Source organism: Salmo salar, chromosome ssa17 (assembly GCF_905237065.1).
Source record: "Salmo salar chromosome ssa17, Ssal_v3.1, whole genome shotgun sequence".
Lineage (NCBI taxonomy): Eukaryota > Metazoa > Chordata > Actinopteri > Salmoniformes > Salmonidae > Salmo > Salmo salar.
In genome coordinates, this window is record NC_059458.1 from 52,206,216 (window position 1) to 52,226,374 (window position 20,159).

General features: G+C 47.4%; 1 protein-coding gene across 3 annotated transcripts in view; it reads right to left on the reverse strand.

Annotated features, from left to right (window-relative positions):
• The window catches only part of LOC106576047 (ras association domain-containing protein 3), a 56,367-nt gene that overhangs the window by 35,489 nt on the left and 719 nt on the right, over positions 1-20,159 (reverse strand). For 2 of the 3 annotated variants that reach the window (XR_006760104.1, XM_045699697.1), the window contains exon 2: positions 6,793-6,926. Coding sequence is in view for 2 of the 3 variants with exons in the window: in XM_045699697.1 (XP_045555653.1) it covers positions 6,793-6,926 (134 nt within the window). In the remaining variant the exon portion in view is untranslated. Of the gene's footprint in view, positions 1-6,792; positions 6,927-7,966; positions 8,241-20,159 lie in introns of those variants that run through there. The other variant, XM_045699698.1, reaches the window with a different exon arrangement.

Below are 20,159 nucleotides of genomic sequence, written 5' to 3' on the forward strand. Positions count from 1 at the left end.
TCGGAGCTCCTAGAGTGTGCCGGGTCTCCTTTTCTTTTTCAAGAGCAAAAACCAAGCCATGAGGTCGAAGGAATTGTCTGTAGAGCTCTGAGACAGGATTGTGTCGAGGCTCAGATAAGGGAAAGGGTACCAAAAAAATTCTGCAGCATTGAAGGTCCCCAAGAACACAGTGGCCTCCGTCATTCTTAAATGGAAGAAGTATGGAACCACCAAGACTCTTCCTAGAACTGGCCGCCTGGCCAAACTGAGCAATCGGGGGAGAAGGGCCTTGGTCGGGGAGGCGACCAAGAACCCGATGGTCACTCTGACAGAGCTCCAGAGTTCCTCTGTGGAGATGGGATAACCTTCCGGAAGGACAACCATCTCTGCAGCACTCCACCAATCAGGCCCTTATGGTAGAGTGGCTAGGTGGAAGCCAGCACATGACAGCCCACTTGGAGTTTGCCAAAAGGCACCTAAAGGCCTCTCAGAACATGAGAAACAAGATTCTCTGGTTTGATGAAACCAAGATTGAACTCTTTGGCCTGAATGCCAAGCATCACGCCTGGAGGAAACCTGGCACCATCCCTACGGTGAAGCATGGTGGTGGCAGCATCATGCTGTGAGGATGTTTTTCAGTGGCAGGGGCTGGCAGACTAGTTGGGATCGAGGGAAAGATGAACAGAGCAAAGTACAAACCTGGTTCCCATTCCAGCAGGACAACGACCCTAAGCACACAGCCAAGACAACGCAGGAATGGCTTCGGGACAAGTCTCTGAATGTCCTTCGGTGGCCCAGTCAGAGCCCAGACTTGAACCCGATTGAACATCTCTGGAGAGACCTGAAAATAGCTGTGCAGTGACGCTCCCCATCCAACCTGACAGAGCTTGAGACGATATGCAGAGAAGAATGGGAGAAACTCCCCAAATACAGGTGTCCCAAGCTTGTAGCGTCATACCCAAGAAGACTCAAGGGTGTAATCGCTGCCAAAGGTGCTTCAACAAAGTACTGAGTAAAGGGTCTCAATACTAATGTAAATGTAATATTTCAGTTGTTTATTTTTAATAAATGTGCAAACATATCTAAAAGCCTGTTTTTGCTCTGTCGTTATGGGGTATTGTGTGTAGATTGTTGAGGGGAAAAAAACTATTTAATCAATTTTAGAATAAGGCTGTAATGTAACAAAATGTGGAAAACGTCAAGGAGTCTGAATTCTTTCTGAATGCACTGTATATGGATTAAACCCTGGCCCCTTCTCTGTGGATCAACTTTAAACCCCTGTGGCCATATATGAGGTTAGATTACACCACAATAGTAGTGGATACCTGTCCCTACCCACTTGACTGAGCCAAGTAAGGCCTGAGTGACTCAGCTTTGACTTCTCCTGTGTTTCTCCTGAGGCACTGAGTGTACTGGAGTGAGTGTGTGCGGGTATGCATGTTGTAATATATCTGCTGCCTCTCTTCCTCTGAGGCATAGTAAGTCACAAAAATCTGACAGCCAAGACGCTCGACTCACTCATGAGCAAACACTATAGGAATGCTTGGATACAGATACTATGCTTCTGTAATATATTCCACCTTTGCTCCGGTAGTTACCTCATTTTCCCAACTTCAACAACATCAACAAAAAAGTTCTGAGTTATGTGCAGGCTACATTTAACTGGTTTCTGAGCTACACAATCCACCCTCCATTTTGCACTTCAAACGGTAAAGAACCTGGCACGCAACATTGACCCTGGAGAGATAAAAGGTACTGGGTAACACATTTACTCTTTGGGGAGTTGAGCTGCTGCCCATAATTCTGCACTCTTTGTTGCCAAAACAGAGCCAGATCACCACTATTCACTTCACACACGCTCTGGTTTTCTCAAATCAAGTTGAATCTCAAGTCTTTCAACGTTTATTTTGTATATGTTTTTATACCCTTTTCTCCTGAACCTTTATCAGTGATGAATGTGTGCCATTTAGAGTGGAAGCTTATCGGAGTGGAGCAGAGGCGGAGGTAGAGATTATATGGGTAGACACAGTGGGCAGAGTTCAAGACAGCATCGTGAACATAAACACACACATACACACCCAATTCATACCACACCATAGGCTACCCTACGATCAGCCCATAGGCACAGATCTAAGTTCAGCTCCCTCACCCTAAATGGGGAAACACAAAACTTTGCCTGGATAAATGTATAGGGGCAACTTTATCCTACTCATAACTGCAGACAACCCAGGAACAGCTGCTGCTCACAGGTATAATAGTATAGGCAGGTCAGGACTCGCTTAAAGAGTGACAATAGACCTGCTCTCTCCCCACCTTATGTCCCATATACAGTAACTAACTGTGGCTCCTTTGTCTGGCCCTTAGATGGACAAGAAGATGGCTTAGAATCATCAGGGCCCCACTCTGTCCGTACATTAAGTGGGAAGCGCACACTACCTACAGACAATGAGGGGGAAGCACAGAGACGCTACAGTTAAAACACAGAGTCACTACAGGCAACGTAAACATCAGGTTAGATTATCCCTCATCCCACTTGGATTAGACGCAGGCTCTGATTAGATGTCGGCTCTGTCAACAACATGGCCGTCTCTCCTCCTCAGGTAACAACACAATGACTCACTGATTTCACTACAGACCGGCAGGAAAGAGAGGAGATGATGGGAAACAGGGGAAAGGAGGTGCAGATAAGAAACAATAATACATCATGTATTTACAGGCTGACCTGGAAGTCATCAGGCTGTGATGTTGATGGGATTTTGATGGGACTGTGATTGTGGCACAGAGGCCACTCTGTCTTGTGGTTCGACATAAGGTTTTATTTTATTGACATGACTTCTCAGGGCTGTGAATGATAGGGGAACTAAGCTGGAACCGTAAGGGACTGGGAAGACCACTGAATATAGACTTGTTGTGATAGCCATTCTAGCTAAGTAGAGTTCACTGTAGAGTCTCAGAAGATTCCCTCGATCCAGACAGTCATGTCCTCTATGTCTGCTGATAGGAAACACTGTCTGTCAGAGGTAGCTGGGGTATGGGAAAAGCCTGGGGATTTCTAGTGGTTTTAAGATGTTATCATACATCTTTATCTGCCCAGTTTGACACAGAGAGGGAACATTAAGACAGCCGGAACACCTTGTCTGTAAAACAGTAACACGCTGAACCAATCTGGGCTGAACTCTGACCCCGCTCTCTCACAACAACCATGTAACAATAAAACCCTGACTTTCCGACGTCAACATCTACAGTAAATCAAGACCGGGTGTGACCTGGTTAACCAACTGGTTAACTGTGTTTCACAACATCCCTGAAGTTGAGATTAGGTTACTAATCATATAGAACAGAGCTGTTACGCAATATATGATTTAGTGGATTTTGTTCCGAGTTCTGGGTTCTGGGTTGGAGAACCAGGCACTCTACCAGGCATTCTGCTGAGAGGTTGGGTTCTGTTGCCAGAGGAGTGAAGGCCGTTATATCTTAGAATTAAAGCCGTGTGAGTGTGGCAGAGCAGCCTGTTAGTGATTAACATAGCGAAAGTGAAAAACAGAGTCGTAACGGATTTCAGGGGTATTTCCACTCAACATAATATTCTATAACATTTGGGGTCACTAAGGAAACGGTTGGCAATTTCTGTTGGCTGCACAGCGTGCTGTCGAGGAATCTTCATTCAGCATGAGGTCTAAAGCTTCGTTCGATCGATGTAGAGCTTTTCCAGCCCTCTTGTATATACTTACAGTATCCTTTCACTGTGGCCCATAGCTTAGTAATCAGTCGGTCTTCAGATCAGAGTTGATGTTTTTAAGAGGAGTGATAAGATGAGGTAACCCTGCTAAGAAAAGGAAGAAAAACGGACAAAAGCAGGTAAGACAGCACACCTATGGCATGACGCAAGCAACCCTATAGGACGTATTCAATTACCCCACACACGATGAGGAGCAGAAGAGGGGAGGGAATGAGGGAGACTCCCTTTAGTCTGAGATCGCAGAGAGGTGTAGAGTCCCTGATCATTCCCCCACAGATAAAGAGGTCTGTGAAGGTTTGTGAAGAACGCACATATTAACAGAGGTGACATAACAAAGGTCAAACGTTAAAGATCAATAACTTATGCAGGTGTTCCTAACCTAACATTTGGGGTTAACGAGCAGCAATGAAGCCCAGAGGGAATACATCAACATTCTTCTCCTCCTGACGACTGTTTTCCCCCAGGTCCCTGTGTTTGACTTTCCCATCGTTCAGGAACAGGAAGTGGCCCTATTATTTACTGCCTGTCTGGCTAGATAGCCTATCAGAGGGCATGGCTCAGCCTATAAGAGTGCAGTAGGGGACATGAGCATATAGAGTTCAGAGGTCACTCTCAGCACTGTGCGTGGTCACTCCCTCAGAAAACACATCCCGTCAGTCAGAACAATGTTCTCTACAGCTCATCTTACTATACATGAACTAACTACATCACACATTAACTAGTTACACATGAACTAACTCAGTACAAATGATGTACCCAGCTGTCTTCGTGCATCATTTTTTGTGAGTTCATTTTTGAGATCTTGCTGTGTATCGAACTTTAGCTAGCTCTGACAGAGATGTAGATTGCATGTGAATCATGTCTCTATGGTGAAAAATGTACAGACACTGACCTGCCATTTCCAAGAACTGTGTTTCAGGCCCAGTAACAGAGTTAGCTCATGACAGGGTAAGAGCTCTGGGTCAGACTGATGTCAATCTCTGCATTACTCTGTTGTCGTCAACTCAGTGACAAACTCCAGACCGGAACAACCGGTCTGATCTATTCAATCAGCTAATCACTTTGCCCTCCTGCACGTCATGACTGAGTGCTGCCCCAGATCTTGTCTCACTCAGAGGGTGCCTTACAGAGTGTGTAGGATTCCACCACGTTGAATTGACTCCTAGTTGTAAATGTCAACATGTGTTGGCTGGCAGCCATATTGACTCAGTGTCATTCCTTCACTCCTGTGAACTTCATCAGCTAACCAGCTGTCTGTGATTCATCTGCTAGTACAGACAGACAGACAGACAGACAGACAGACAGACAGACAGACAGACAGACAGACAGACAGACAGACAGACAGACAGACAGACAGACAGACAGACAGACAGACAGACAGACAGACAGACAGACAGACAGACAGACAGACAGACAGACAGACAGACAGACAGACAGACAGACAGACAGACAGACAGACAGACAGGGCACCACTAGATGTTAATCATGATAGTTATGGAGTAATATTGTAGAGGCCCTCTCTATCCCTAGTTTATTGCAGACTCTTATAAACTGGGATAAGGAGCTCATTGTCTTCCTGTGTCTGTGTCCTCTGGGTATAACAGAGGCTGAGAAGATCCATCTATCCATCTAGCCTCTCTCTGATTCCATTTCCTTCACCGAGACAGATAGTTTATTTCCTGTCTCATGGCTTCATATCATTATCTGCCAGAGTCCATTTCAGGAGAGTTTCAACCACAGACCACAGAGCAGAGACAGAGAGTTGGACAGAGACAGAGCTACAGTCTACTGGGAGGTTCAGAGTACTTTATATAAGGATAGTAAAGGATCATCTGAACATATGAGTCTGGTTCTAGTTCTGGGAAGTCACATGGGAGAGTTTGGTCAAAACCCAACAATATCTCCCGCTGTCTGACCCGGCCGCACACACACACACACAGAGACACACGCACAGAGACACACACACAGAGACACACCCAGCCACCTGATTAACACAGAAACAGGAACACGACACTGCGAAACAACAACATGACAGATATCTGCATGTCTCAGCAGCACTGTTCAGCACTATTTAGCACTGGTCTCAGGTTTCTGCTGAGCTAACATCTCAACACTAAACTGTTTCACTGCAGTATTGAAGTCAGACTGTTTTGACAGAGTTGAAGATCCCTGACAATTTTATTATTATTATAATTTTTTTTAATTACATGCTAAATACGATCCACAGAGGTGTGTAATGTCCTCAATCATTCCATCCATCCATCCTTCCATCCATCACAACGCAAGAATAGTGTGTGTGTGTGTGTGTGTGTGCTTGCGTACGTGAAGTTGACCAAGGCTCAGGGACATAGGGACAGGGCCTCCACACACACACACACACCTTTCAATTCCCCTGGGACCACAGAGGACAGAAATGTGTGTGATGCCACCCATCACGACCCCCCCCCGCTATATGTGTCAGCCGGCTGATGTTGCTGTTGGGCGGGCTACAGGGCCAGGTCGTTTTGAATGCACACACACAAACAATGACTCCAGGGCTATTATATGGAGAATGACATGGACTGCTGGTTTCAAAACATTGCCACCACCTAGTTAATCCCAAACACACAACCCTTCTGTATGATACCATCAGAGTATTCAGAGCCAAGCCATTTATCCCCCCCCCAAAAGCAACACATCCCCCAAACACTCACTCACTCCCGCGAAGAGATCTATAACTAGAGATACAGTATAGAGACAGAGAGAGCATCATCTGGTGGTACATTAGTGAACTACGTCTCAGTCCCTCACTGTATTCACGGGCAGGGTGAATACTCATTCTATGCCCTCCAACGCCCCCTTGTGGTGAAATACACTAAATACAGTGCTAATGTGACCATCACAGAATATAATATCAGCACATCTCAAGGAACAAAGTGATGACCCTTTAATTAGACCACCCACCCACCCACACACACACACACACACACACACACACACACACACACACACACACACACACACACACACACACACACACACACACACACACACACACACACACACAGGGAGTGAGAGAGAAGGCGGGTACTCACAATGGGCTGTGTCTTGTCGTTGAGGTGGTCCTGGCTGAAGGGGCTGATGGGGGTGTCAACGGTAACAGGACCACCGGGGTGACAGTCCAACGACACTCGTTCTCGACACTCTGGGTGACAGGTATACTTACACCCTGGAGTAGGAAGAGAGGAGCTTGTTAAACAATTGCGAAGACCTGAACTTGCAGACTCAGAGAGCCTGTATTCCCTCTCGACGTGTGTCAACGGAGCGGTCCAACGCTACTGCCGGTGATTAACACCGCACCAAATACCCTCATTTCATACTCCTAGTTATTCTTACACCTCATGAAGACTCTTGCCACTTCCTTGCCAGGAGGATTTAAAGTATTTTATCTGTGTTGACTCAATGGCAGCGTGATCATTAACAGAGAGCCGTGGATTCGCTCAGGTCACAAGTACTATGTTAAATACGCAGCCAACCCCTAGCGAGTCTCATCCACAACCAAATAACTAAACGTATAACCCAGCCGCTAACATCTTTAGTCTAGAACGCAATCCCAAATGGCTACGTAAATATTCCCTGGGACTCCAGGCTCGGGTCCCCAGCAACATCAATAATCAGGTGAGGTTGTGTTGTGTTGTGTGTGGAGAGAGAGGACAGGAAGGAAATGAGGATGTCCACAGTATGCAAACACTCATACTGACCCCATTCACAGTCACCATTCAAAAAATCTTTCATCTGAGCTATCAACATTCAGCTCAGTCAAGTGAAACAAAGTTACAATTAGAACTATTTCAAGTGCAACAAAATGTAAACATTATACAATACACTGGAATGACAAAGAACAAGAACAACTGTTCAGCTGACATTCAATCAGATCTGTCTGACTGGCTGGGAAAAGTCTAGTGACACAGAAACGTCCTCCCGCGCATACTGCAACTCCGCCACGGCAGAACAAAAAGGTTGAAGGAATCTCTCTTTCTTTCTCTTTCTCCTCTCGTTCTCTGCGCTGGCTTGGCCAGCATCCAGCAGCCCACGTAGAAATAACTCAGTACGGAGGAGAGACAGGGAGAGACTGCCAATAACACAGAATACATTACACATCACTGTGACAGTCCCTCTGTAGAGTACAGAACATCCAGCAAGTCCTCACTGTTAGCACTGGTGTACAGGAACAGTGGTGTGTGTGTTCGTGTGTGTCTCCTCTCTTACCGGAGGACCTCCTCTTCACCTGCTGGCTGAGCTTCACCGACAGTTTACAGATGGCTGCTCCCATCCCCGACCAGCACACCATCTTCCTCCTGCCTCGCACACTCTTCTCTCTGAAGCTCTCCCTCACTGCTCTGTCTGCCAACCAATACTCCTTGACCACTTCCTGCACTGTACCACCACTGGCCAGTAGCAACAGGCCCAGCTTCAACGCACTCACTCTCTTACACACAGGCACAACAAGCATCAGGAACGAGAGCCTGTGTTGACTGGGAACCCCTACCTCCCTCGCCAGCCCAGACCTACACAGAGACACATTTGCCTAGCAGCTACCTCTCTCTCTCTCTCTCTCCTCTCTCTCTCTCTCTCTCTCTCTCTGTGTGTGTATGGTAGTGCTGAGTGGGTGATTTGCCTGTCAAATGGAGGCTCAATGGGTCACAGTGATGGACACACAGACAGTAGACGAGAAGAGAGCGGGAGAGTTGGAGGGAGAAAGAGAGAGAGCGTGTGAGTCCGAGCGTGCGCGTGTGAGAGAGTGTGTGGGCCAGGGATGCCCCTCTCTGAGCTCACTCACCAGCACACAAAGAGGGTGTCAGCTCGTCTGCTAGGCTTCCTGCCCTAATGCTCTCTAACCCTCTGTAACTTAGAGGAGATTTGTCTCACCCCAGTGAGGAGAAATAAATATGTCTTACACAACTGTAAAATACAGACATCTGATTATGATTATTTTTACTGTCTGTCTGATGAGTCAAGCTCTTTTTTCCCCCTGGGAGTCTCCTGGGCCTGTGGGGAGTGCTGCGTGTGTATGTGTGTGTGTGTGTGTGTGTGTGTGTGTGTATGTGTGTGTGTGTGTGTGTGTGTGTGTGTGTGTGTGTGTGCACGTGTAGTATAGCTGTGCTGATGCTTTGACAATAGCCCTTCCTGTAATCAGCCAGACAAACCCAACTGATTAGACTTAATCAGTGGAGCTGAGGAGAACAGAGCACAACTCAGCATACTCACTCACTCACTCACTCACTCACTCACTCACTCACTCACTCACTCACTCACTCACTCACTCACTCACTCACAGAACAACAAGACACTCCACAAACAGATGCATACCAACACCACTCGCCCCTGAACACCACTCAACACCACTCACCCCATACCAACACCACTCACCCCATACCAACACCACTCGCCCCTGAGCCTAGCCAGTGTCAGCTGTGTGTACTATATAGAGCTGGCTTAACATAGGGTTTGGAGAGTGTGTATAAACAGGGCGGAGACAGACCTTCACCCAGAGGACACTGTGTGGTTGCAGAAGACATAACAGTACTCAACACTACACTTCTTGGAGTCCCGGTGTGACCAGGTGCGTGTTCGGAGATGTATGTATGTATGTATGTATGTATGTATGTGAGAGAGAGAGAAAGAGAGAAAGAGAGCGAGAGAGAGAAGAGAGAGATAGAGAGAGAAAAAGAGCGAGGGTTCTCTATAGGGTGGTGCGGTCAGCCCAACGCATCAGCGGGGGCACAATGCCTGCTCTCCAGGACATCTACAGCACCCGGTGCCAGAGGAAGGCCAAGAAGATCATCAAGGACACCCGAGCCCCACTATCATCCAGAAGGTGAGGTGCATCAAAACTGGGACTGAGAGACTGAGAGTGTCCAGCATCCAGTTGCAGAGGGAGGTGTTTAGTCCCAGGGTCCTTAGCTAATTGAAGAGCATTGAGGGCACTATGGTGTTGAACGCTGAGCTGTAGTCAATGAATAGCATTCTCACATAGGTGTTCCTTTTGTCCAGGTGGGAAAGGGCAGTGTTGAGTGCAATAGAGATTGCATCATCTGTGGATCTGTTGGGACGGTATGCAAATTGGAGTGGGTCTAGGGTTTCTGGGATAATGGTGTTGATGTGAGCCATGACCAGCCTTTCAGAGCACTTCATGGCTACAGACGTGAGTGCTATGGGTTGGTAGTCATTTAGGCAGGTTACCTTAGTGTTCTTGGGCACAGGCACTATGGTGGTCTGATTAAAACATGTTGGTATTACAGACTCAGACATGGAGAGGTTGAAAATGTCAGTGAAGACACTTGCCAGTTGGTCAGTGCATGCTCACCGTACACGTCCTGGTAATACATCTAGCCCTGCGGCCTTGTGAATGTTCCATCTAGCCCTGCCACATCCGACGAGCGTCAGAGCCGGTGTAGTACGATTCGAACTTAGTCCTGTATTGATGCTTTGCCTGTTTGATGGTTCATCGGAGGGCATAGCGTGATTTCTTATAAGCTTCCAGGTTAGAGTCCCGCTCCTTGAATGCGGCAGCTCTAGCCTTTAGCACAGTGCGGATGTTGCCTGTAATCCATGGCTTCTGGTTGGGGTATGTACGTACGGTCAACTGTGGGGATGACGTCATCGATGCACTTATTGATGAAGTCAATATCTGATGTGGTGTACTCCTCAATGTCATCAGAAGAATCGCGGAACATATTCCAGTCTGTGCTAGCAAAACAGTCCTGTAGCTTAGCATCTGCTTCATCTGACCACTTTTTATTGATCTAGTCACTGGTGCTTCCTGCTTTAATTTTTGCTTGTAAGCAGGAATCAGGAGGATAGAGTTATGGTCAGATTTGCCAAATGGAGGGCGAGGGAGAGCTTTGTATGCGTCTCTGTGTGTGGAGTAAAGGTGGTCCAGAGTTTTCTCCCTCTGGTTGCACATTTAACATGCTGATAGAAATTTGGAAAACGGATTTAAGTTTCCCTGCATTAAAGTCCCCGGCTACAAGCATCAAGATTTGTGACCTGTTGCAACAAGAAAAGGGCACCCAGTGAAGAACAAATACCATTGTAAATACAACCCATATTTATGTTTATTTATTTTCCATTTTGTACTTTAACTATTTGCACATCGTTACAACACTGTATATAGACATAATATAACATTTGAAATGTCTCTATTATTTTGGAACTTGTGCGAGTGTAATATTTACTGTTCACTTTTTATTATTTATTTCACTTTTGTTTATCCATTTCACTTGCTTTGGCAATCTAAACATATGTTTCCCATGCCAATTAAGCCGCTTGAATTGAGAGAGAGAAAGAGATAGTTTTCTAATCCTGTAATCAAAGCTGAGTGAAGCCTTATGTTTCAGTAGGTACAATAGCTTTATCTGGGCTATGGGCCGGCGTGATCAATTTACTAAAGCAGTTGGTATGACACCAAGGCTCTGGATGCAGCAACACAATACCTGTCATAGAACAACACTGTTTAGTACTGGACTGTAATAGGAGTAGAATGGTCTGGGGCTGGAGAACTGTGCATTTGTGTGGCTCGTCTAGACAGGTGGTGTGTTGCATTTGTTCCTGCGCTGTCTTTAGACAATAGAAAATATATCTCCTTTTTGAAGCAGCATTGCGTCTTAACTGCATTCTAAATTCCACATTTTACATTCGGAGACTTCAATTCTAAAATCCATGTCTCTTATTCCTAACCGGCTCCACTCAGGCCCCCACTAACAACACACTGCCCTAAAACACACTGCCAGGACAGCAGGTGGTCTCAGACCGTGCTGACTGTCAGTGGAAGAGACGGAAGGGTTGTCATTCCACTGTGGTAGTGTTGTTTTCCTCAGTAAACAGTAATCAGTTTCCCATAGAACCAGCTACGGGACTAAACCCATTCACTCAGCACGTATCAGCCTTTTCACACATGGCTGCTAAACACATAACTGAAATGCACAATTACGGAACGCGCATATCTTTCCATCTCTCTTCCATTCTCCCTCTCTTTCGGTCTCTCTGCAGAGTCTGTCTGTCTGTCTGTCTGTCTGTTTGCCTGTCTTCCACACCAAGTGTTTGTGCTGAGTCTCGCATGTTTCATGGCAGGTCAGGGATGACATTGAGTGATCTGTCTGTGGACACAACACTGCATCTGTGGCTGGTCTCTACAGAACATGAACACTGAAGGACCTGAACTGTAGGTCCCTAAACAATGTGTTTATAAGGAACAGTATGTACAGTGCATACACTTCTATTATCTCTCAGGTCATGGCCTCTTAGTGACACCAAACCCTCTGTCTGCCTTACCACCATGTTCTGGGGTTGGCTAAACACAGGCCCACATACACACATATATACATACACACACACACACACACACACACACACACACACACACACACACACACACACACACACACACTCACCAGAGTTCCTCCAAAGCAGGCTTAGTTCCAGGCGTCCAGAGCGGCGGATCAGTTTGGGAACACGGAAGAAGAAACCAGATAACCTCCTCAGAGTCCTACCAAATACTTTAGCCAGCCCCATTGCTCATTCACTCACACACCCAGGTTCCAACTCATACACACTGAGCTCCATTTTGCAGAGAGCGCTGCGCATATCAAACATAAGGTCGCCCCAGTCCTGCAAATCCCAGCTCTGGACTGTCTTTCACTCTGGCCCCTCTCTACCCTCTTTCTGCCCCTCTCTCTCTATCCTGCCCCATCTGGCTTTTCTGTGTCATGTCTGGCCAGGGCTAGTCCCTCCCCTTACTGTAGCCCCCCATTCACCCCCCATGTGAGTGTGTATTACTATCCTCGTGGGTACCTGAAATCCCCACAAGGATAGTAAAACATAAAGTGTGTGTGGTCATTGTGATGGGTCATTAACCTGTCACAAAGGGTAGTGTCTTCTGGAGCCACACTGTCACTGCGCCTGCACAAACAGCAGCTGGGCGCTAGAGCAAACATACGCGCAGGCAGGCAGGCAGGCAGGCAGGCAGGCGCAAGTACACACACAGCCGTCGGTGGAGAATGAAAGCTGATCTTTTCATGGGGAATTACAACAAGTTATTTCCTCATCCAGGAGCACAACAGGTCTCTAACATTTCGCTGTCGTGAATGAATGGTCATGTTAATCCACCATCTCCTCCGTGTCTAATCTGATTTCACCAACTTCTCACCTCTCCATGTAAATGAATTTGGCCCAGGCCCACAGGTCGAGCTGACCATTTGGGCCTAATGGTTCTGGCCAGCTAAGTGTGAACGACAGGGATAAACACCGCCCCAATAGAACCATGGATGATACAATGCTGTTCATTGACTACAGCTCAGCCTTCAACACCATAGTACCCTCCAAGCCCGGGGCCCTGAGTCTGAACCCTGCCCTGTGCAACTGGGTCCTGGACTTCCTGACGGGCCTTCCCCCCAGGTGGTGAACGTAGGAAACAACACCTCCACTTTGCTGATCCTCAGCCCCCTCCATTACTCCCTGTTCACCCATGACTGCGTGGCCACGCACGCCTCCAACACAATCATCAAGTTTGCAGATGACACAAAAGTGGTAGGCCTGATTACCAACAATGACGCGACAGCCTACAGGGAGGAGGTGAGGGCCCTGGCGGAATGGTGCCAGGAAAATAAACTCTCCCTCAACGTCAACAGAACGAAGGAGCCGATCGTGGACTACAGGAGACAGCAGAGGGAGCACGCTCCCATCCACATCAACGGAGCCACAGTGGAGAAGGTGGAAAGCTTCAAGTTCCTCGGCGTACACATCACTGACAACCTGAAATGGTCCACCCACACAGACAGTGTGGTGAAGAAGGCGCAATAGCGCCTCTTCAACCTCAAGAGGCTGAAGGAATTCCGCTTGGCCCCTAAGACCCTCACAGACTTTTACAGGTGGACCATTGAGAGCATCCTGTCAGTCTGTATCAACGTCTGTATCAACTGCACCGTCCGCAACCGCAGGGTTCTCTATAGGGTGGTGCGGTCAGCCCAACCCATCAGCGGGGGCACAATGCCTGCTCTCCAGGACATCTACAGCACCCGGTGCCACAGGAAGGCCAAGAAGATCGTCAAGGACACCCGAGCCCCACTATCATCCAGAAGGTGAGGTCAGTACAGGTGCATCAAAACTGGGACCGAGAGACTGAAAAACAGCTTCTATCTCAAGGCTATCAGACTGTTAAATAGCCATCACTAGACGGCCTCCAACCAGTACCCTGCCCTGAACTTAGTCACTGTCACTAGCCGGCTACCACCCGGTTACTCAATCCTGCACCTTATAGGCTGCTGCCCTATGTACATAGACATGGGACACTGGTCACTTTAAAAATGTTTACATACTGTTTTACCCATTTCATATCCATATACTGTATTCTAGTCAAGTCCATCCTACTCAATTATTACTGTACATATATTATTGTATCCTACGTATTCCTCAGATAGAGTACATATTTTATCCGCATACTGTCCATAATGTCTATACATCCTATCACATACATACAGACCCCTTGACTTTTTCCACATTTTGTCACATTACAGCCTTATTCTAAAATGTATTAAATAGTTTGTTTCAATCAATCTACACACAATACCCCATAATGACAAAGCAAACACAGGTTTTTAGAAATGTTTGATAATTATTTAAAAAATGAAAAAAATTGAAATATTACATTTACATAAGTATTCACACCCTTTACTCAGTACTTTGTTGAAGCACCTTTGGCAGCGATTTGTCACAAAAAGAGCCGTGTTGAATAGACCAAACTGCAGCGGGAATATGGATGCTCATGTTTTAATAAAAAAAAAAAGAGTAACGCATCCACTGGAAAACAATATACACGACAGGAACAGTTTTGCAGGCACACAACACGCAGTGCAAAAACAACTACCCACGAAAACCAAACAAACACACACCTACTTATGGGACTCCCAATCAGAGGCAACTAGAAACACCCGCCTCCAATTGAGAGTCCAGCACCCAAAACTACACATAGAAAAACAAACCTAGAACCTATACCAAACTAATACACCCCACTACACCACACACAAAACACCATAATACAAAACAAATATACCTCTGCCACGTCCTGACCAAATATAATAGAAATAATACCTAAATATTGGTCAGGACGTGACATTACCCCCCTAAAGGTGCAGACCCCGGAATGCACCTTAAAAGAAAACACAAAAAATCCCCATTACCCCAACAAAACCAAAAAGCAATACCCCTAAACAATAAGGGAGGGAAGGGAGGGTGGCTGCCGTCAACGACGGCACTGTGCTACACCCTCCCTCCCCAACCCACCTATCCTGGAGGTGGCTCCGGTGCAGGACGTGGACCCTGCTCCACCTCGGCGTCGCCCACTTCGGTGGAGCCGATAGCTGCGCCAGGCAGACGGACCCCTCGGGCCGGGCCGGAGGACAGGAGGGCCCCTCGGGCTGGGCCGGGGGACAGGAGGGCCCCTCGGGCTGGCCCGGGGGACAGGAGGGCCCCTCGGGCTGGGCCGGAGAGCAGGAGGGCCCCTCGGGCTGGGCCGGAGAGCAGGCGGGCCACTCGGGCTGGGCCGGAAGGCATGCGGGCCACTCGGGCTGGGCCGGAAGGCATGCGGGCCACTCGGGCTGGGCCGGAAGGCATGCGGGCCACTCGGGCTGGGCCGGAAGGCATGCGGGCCACTCGGGCTGGGCCGGAAGGCATGCGGGCCACTCGGGCTGGGCCGGAAGGCAGGAGGACCACTCGGGCTGGACCGGAGGGCAGGAGGACCACTCGGGCTGGACCGGAGGGCAGGAGGACCACTCGGGCTGGACCGGGAGGGCAGGAGGACCACTCGGGCTGATCCTGACAGGCCGGGCACCCTGGCAGATCAGGGCAGGCGGGCACCTCTGGCAGAACCGGGCAGTCTGGCCACCCTGGCAGTTCAGGGCAGTCTGGCCACCCTGGCAGTTCAGGGCAGTCTGGCCACCCTGGCAGTTCAGGGCAGTCTGGCCACCCTGGCAGTTCAGGGCAGTCTGGCCACTCCGGCAGTTCAGGGCAGTCTGGCCACTCCGGCAGTTCAGGGCAGTCTGGCCACTCCGGCAGTTCAGGGCAGTCTGGCCACTCCGGCAGTTCAGGGCAGTCTGGCCACTCCGGCAGTTCAGGGCAGTCTGGCCACTCCGGCAGTTCAGGGCAGTCTGACCTCTCTGGCGACTGTTGACTGGCGGGCAGCTCTGACGACTGTTGACTGGCGGGCAGCTCTGACGACTGTTGACTGGCGGGCAGCTCTGACGACTGTTGACTGGCGGGCAGCTCTGACGACTGTTGACTGGCGGGCAGCTCTGACGACTGTTGACTGGCGGGCAGCTCTGACGACTGTTGACTGGCGGGCAGCTCTGACGACTGTTGACTGGCGGGCAGCTCTGGTGATGGTTGACTGGCGGGCAGCACTGACGACTGTTGACTGGCGGGCAGCTCTGGTGACTGTTGACTGGCGAGGCTGGGTTGACACACTAGACTCCTGATGCGTGGGGCTGGTATAGGACGTGCCAGCCTGGAGACACGCACCTCCATGCTAGTGCGTCTGGCGGGAAACACCGGACCGAAAGGGCGCACTGGCGGTCTTGAGCGCAGGGTTGGCATCACCCCTTCCGGCTCGATGCCTACTTCGCCCTGGCACATGCGGGGCGCTGGTACCTTGCCTACCGGCCTGAAAATCCCAGGCCTCACCACAGCCCACACCCCAAAGCACGGGACCTGTCCAGTCTGCCCTACAAGGGTACGGGGAGCTGGCCTGGGGCTGTAATCTCGCCCCGCCAAATAGCCCTTGTGCCCCCCCCTAAAAAATTCTTGGGGCTGCCTCCAACATTCCTCCCTCACTTGCCTCTGTCCTCTTCTCCGCTGCTTGGTCCTTTGGTGGTGGGTAGTTCTGTCACAAAAAGAGCCGTGTTGAATAGACCAAACTGCAGCGGGAATATGGATGCTCATGTTTTAATTTAAAAAAAAAGAGTAACGCATCCACTGGAAAACAATATACACGACAGGAACAGTTTTGCAGGCACACAACACGCAGTGCAAAAACAACTACCCACGAAAACCAAACAAACACACACCTACTTATGGGACTCCCAATCAGAGGCAACTAGAAACACCTGCCTCCAATTGAGAGTCCAGCACCCAAAACTACACATAGAAAAACAAACCTAGAACCTATTCCAAACTAATACACCCCACTACACCACACACAAAACCCCATAATACAAAACAAATATACCTCTGCCACGTCCTGACCAAATATAATAGAAATAATACCTAAATATTGGTCAGGACGTGACACGATTACAGCATCAAGTCTTCTTGGGTTTGACACCACAAGCTTGGCACACCTGTATTTGGGGAGTTTCTCCCATTGTCCCACAGCCTGGAGGTGTGTTGGGTCATTGTCCTGTTGAAAAACAAATGATAGTCCCACTAAGCACAAACCAGATGGGATGGCGTATTGCTGCAGAATGATGTGGTAGCCATGCTGGTTATGCGTGCCTTGAATTCTAAATAAATCACAGACAGTGTCACCAGCAAAGCACCCCCACACCATCACACCTCCTCCTCCATGCTTCATGTGGGAACCACACAAGTGGAGATCATGCATTCACCTACTCTGCGTCTCACAAAGACACAGCTGTTGGAACCAAAAAGCTCTAATTTGGACTCATCAGACCAAAGGACAGATTTCCACCAGTCTAATGTCCATTGCTCATGTTTCTTGGCCCAAGCAAGTATCTTCTTACTGGTGTCCTTTAGTAGTGGTTTCTTTGCATTAATTCAACCATGAAGGCCTGATTCACGCAGTCTCCTCTGAACAGTTGATGTTGAGATGTGTCTGTTACTTGAACTCTGTGAAGCATTTATTTGGGCTGCAATGTCTGAGGCTGGTAATTCTAATGAACTTATCCTCTGCAGCAGAGGTAACTCTGGGTCTTCCTTTCCTGTGGCAGTCCTCATGAGAGCCAGTTTCATCATAGTGCTTGATGGTTTTTGCGACTGCACTTGAAGAAACTTTCAAAGTTCTTGACATTTTCCGCATTGACTGACCTTCATGTCTTAAAGTAAAGATGGACTGTCATTTCTCTTTGCTTATTTGAGATGTTCTTGCCATAATATGGACTTCGTCTTTTACCAAATAGCTTGTATATGGACTTCGTCTTTTACCAAATAGCTTGTATTTGATAATTGAATAGCTCCTCCCCCCGACACAGAACCCCACAGGGAGGGAGTCAACTAAGTGCCAGACCAGAAAACTTCACAACACTATTAAACATTCACTGAGTGGTCAGAACATACTGCTGCTTCTTTTTCCCTCCCACACCGGATCACCTGCTGCAACCTGAGTCCAGTCTCACTGTGGGGCTGAGGTGGACACAGTAGACACAGCTGTGAAAGTCACCTCTGTCCTCACAGCCCGATGTCACATTTGGGTTAACAGAAGGAATTCAGCTAGTTAGATTAGGATAAAGGACTGCTAGAGTTACATAGGGCAGGGGTCAGCAACGTAGAACCTGTGAGGGTTAGAGTTCTATTGGCCAAGTAAGGGTTCTAAAGACCAGGTTAGGGTTCTATTGCCTATAGAATTAGGAATAAGAATACTAATAATAATTTAATAGGATCTATATACTATTGAATAGCTAACAGAATGGTTTCTCACAGAGCCCTACACACTACGCACACGGATACTCCAACACACACACAAACACTCACTCCATCATTTGCGCACACACACACACACACATAATAAGCACATACATTTATACTGACTCTACACACACTCACTCAGATACAATCATCATATACATTGCTGCTACTCTGTTTATCATATATTCTGATGCCTAATCACCTTACCCACTGCATATCTACCTCTATTGATCCAGTATCCCTGCGCATTGTAAATGTGGTACTGGAACTGACCCTGTATGCTTACTTGTTCTTATTTCTATATGTTGTGTGTTTTTGTTCAACCTTGTTATTTTTAGTATTACATTGTTATTGATTACTGCATTGTTGGGGTTAGAGTTTGCAAGAAAGGCTTTTCACTGTACTTGTGCATGTGACATTAAAACTTGAAAATTGTTATATTGACCAGGTTAGGATTGTATTGACCTGGTTAGGGTTCTAATGGCCAGGTTAGGGTTCTAATCATGATTGGGTTATTACCCATTCTATGCCAGATGTGTAGAGGAGGAAATATTTTACAGTATATGCATTTACCCACTCTGTGTCTAGTTAAGACACAACTGGACATTTGACCATCATATTGCATAAGTCCACAACTTAATGTAACATAGGCCAACAGCAGAGGCCTGTAAGCAACCATATCAGACAACTGCAGAATGACATGACAATGTGGAGAGGTGCTTTAAAACCATCAACGTACAAGCAATGCTTTTACACGTGTGATGACTGATGGTACACTGGGCACAGACGTCAGTTCCACGTCTAGTTTTGATTTACATTTGGTTGAGTTGTCAACTAACGTGAATTCAACGTGAAATCAACAACAACTGTCACCATATCATTGGATTTAGGTTAAAAGAAATGCCCTTAAGATGATGACTTTTTGCAAATCCAATCCGTTTTCCACATTGATTCAACGTCATCACATAGATTTTAGTGGTTGAAATGATGTGGAAACAACGTTGATTCAACCAGTTTTGCCCAGTGGGGAGTAATGCAGCAATGATAGGAGTAACAACAAGAATATATTGTATCAATCAACAGTAAACAGGTTCCTATGACATTAGCTTGAGGGAGTGAGTGAGTGACTATCAGTGGAAGAATGCAGAGAGAGCTGAGCCGAGAGGAAAGCATGTGTATGAATGTACAGGAATGGTTGCGTTTTCCCTTCAAACCAGTTTATCAGCATGGTGAGTGAGAGTGAGTAGAGCCTGGCCCTGTGTAGGAGTAGTCTGTATGTAGCCATGCCTTTCTGAACATGTACAGCCTACAGAAAGTATTCCCAGCCTTTGACTTTTCCCGTGGTTGTCTAGCAATGATCAACAATCAATTTGACAAAGCTTGAATATTTTTTTTAAGAATAATGGGCAAATGTTGCACAATCCATGTGTAGAAAGCTCTTAGACTTAAACCAGAAAACACTCACAGCTTTAATCGCTGCCAAAGGTGCTTTTACAAAGTATTGACTCAGGGGTGTGAATACTTATGTATTTGAGATATTTCTGTATTTCATTTTGAATACATTTGCAAAAATGTCTAAACAAGTTTCTACTTTGTCATTATGGGGTACTGTGTGTAGATGGGTGATACAAAAATACATGTAGAATTCTGGCTTAACACAACAAAATGTGGAATAAGCCAAGAGGTATGAATACTTTCTGACGGCACTGTATGTGTTTATATACCGATTGTATAGAGCCTGTAAGAAAGTCTAGATCCAGTTAAGTCA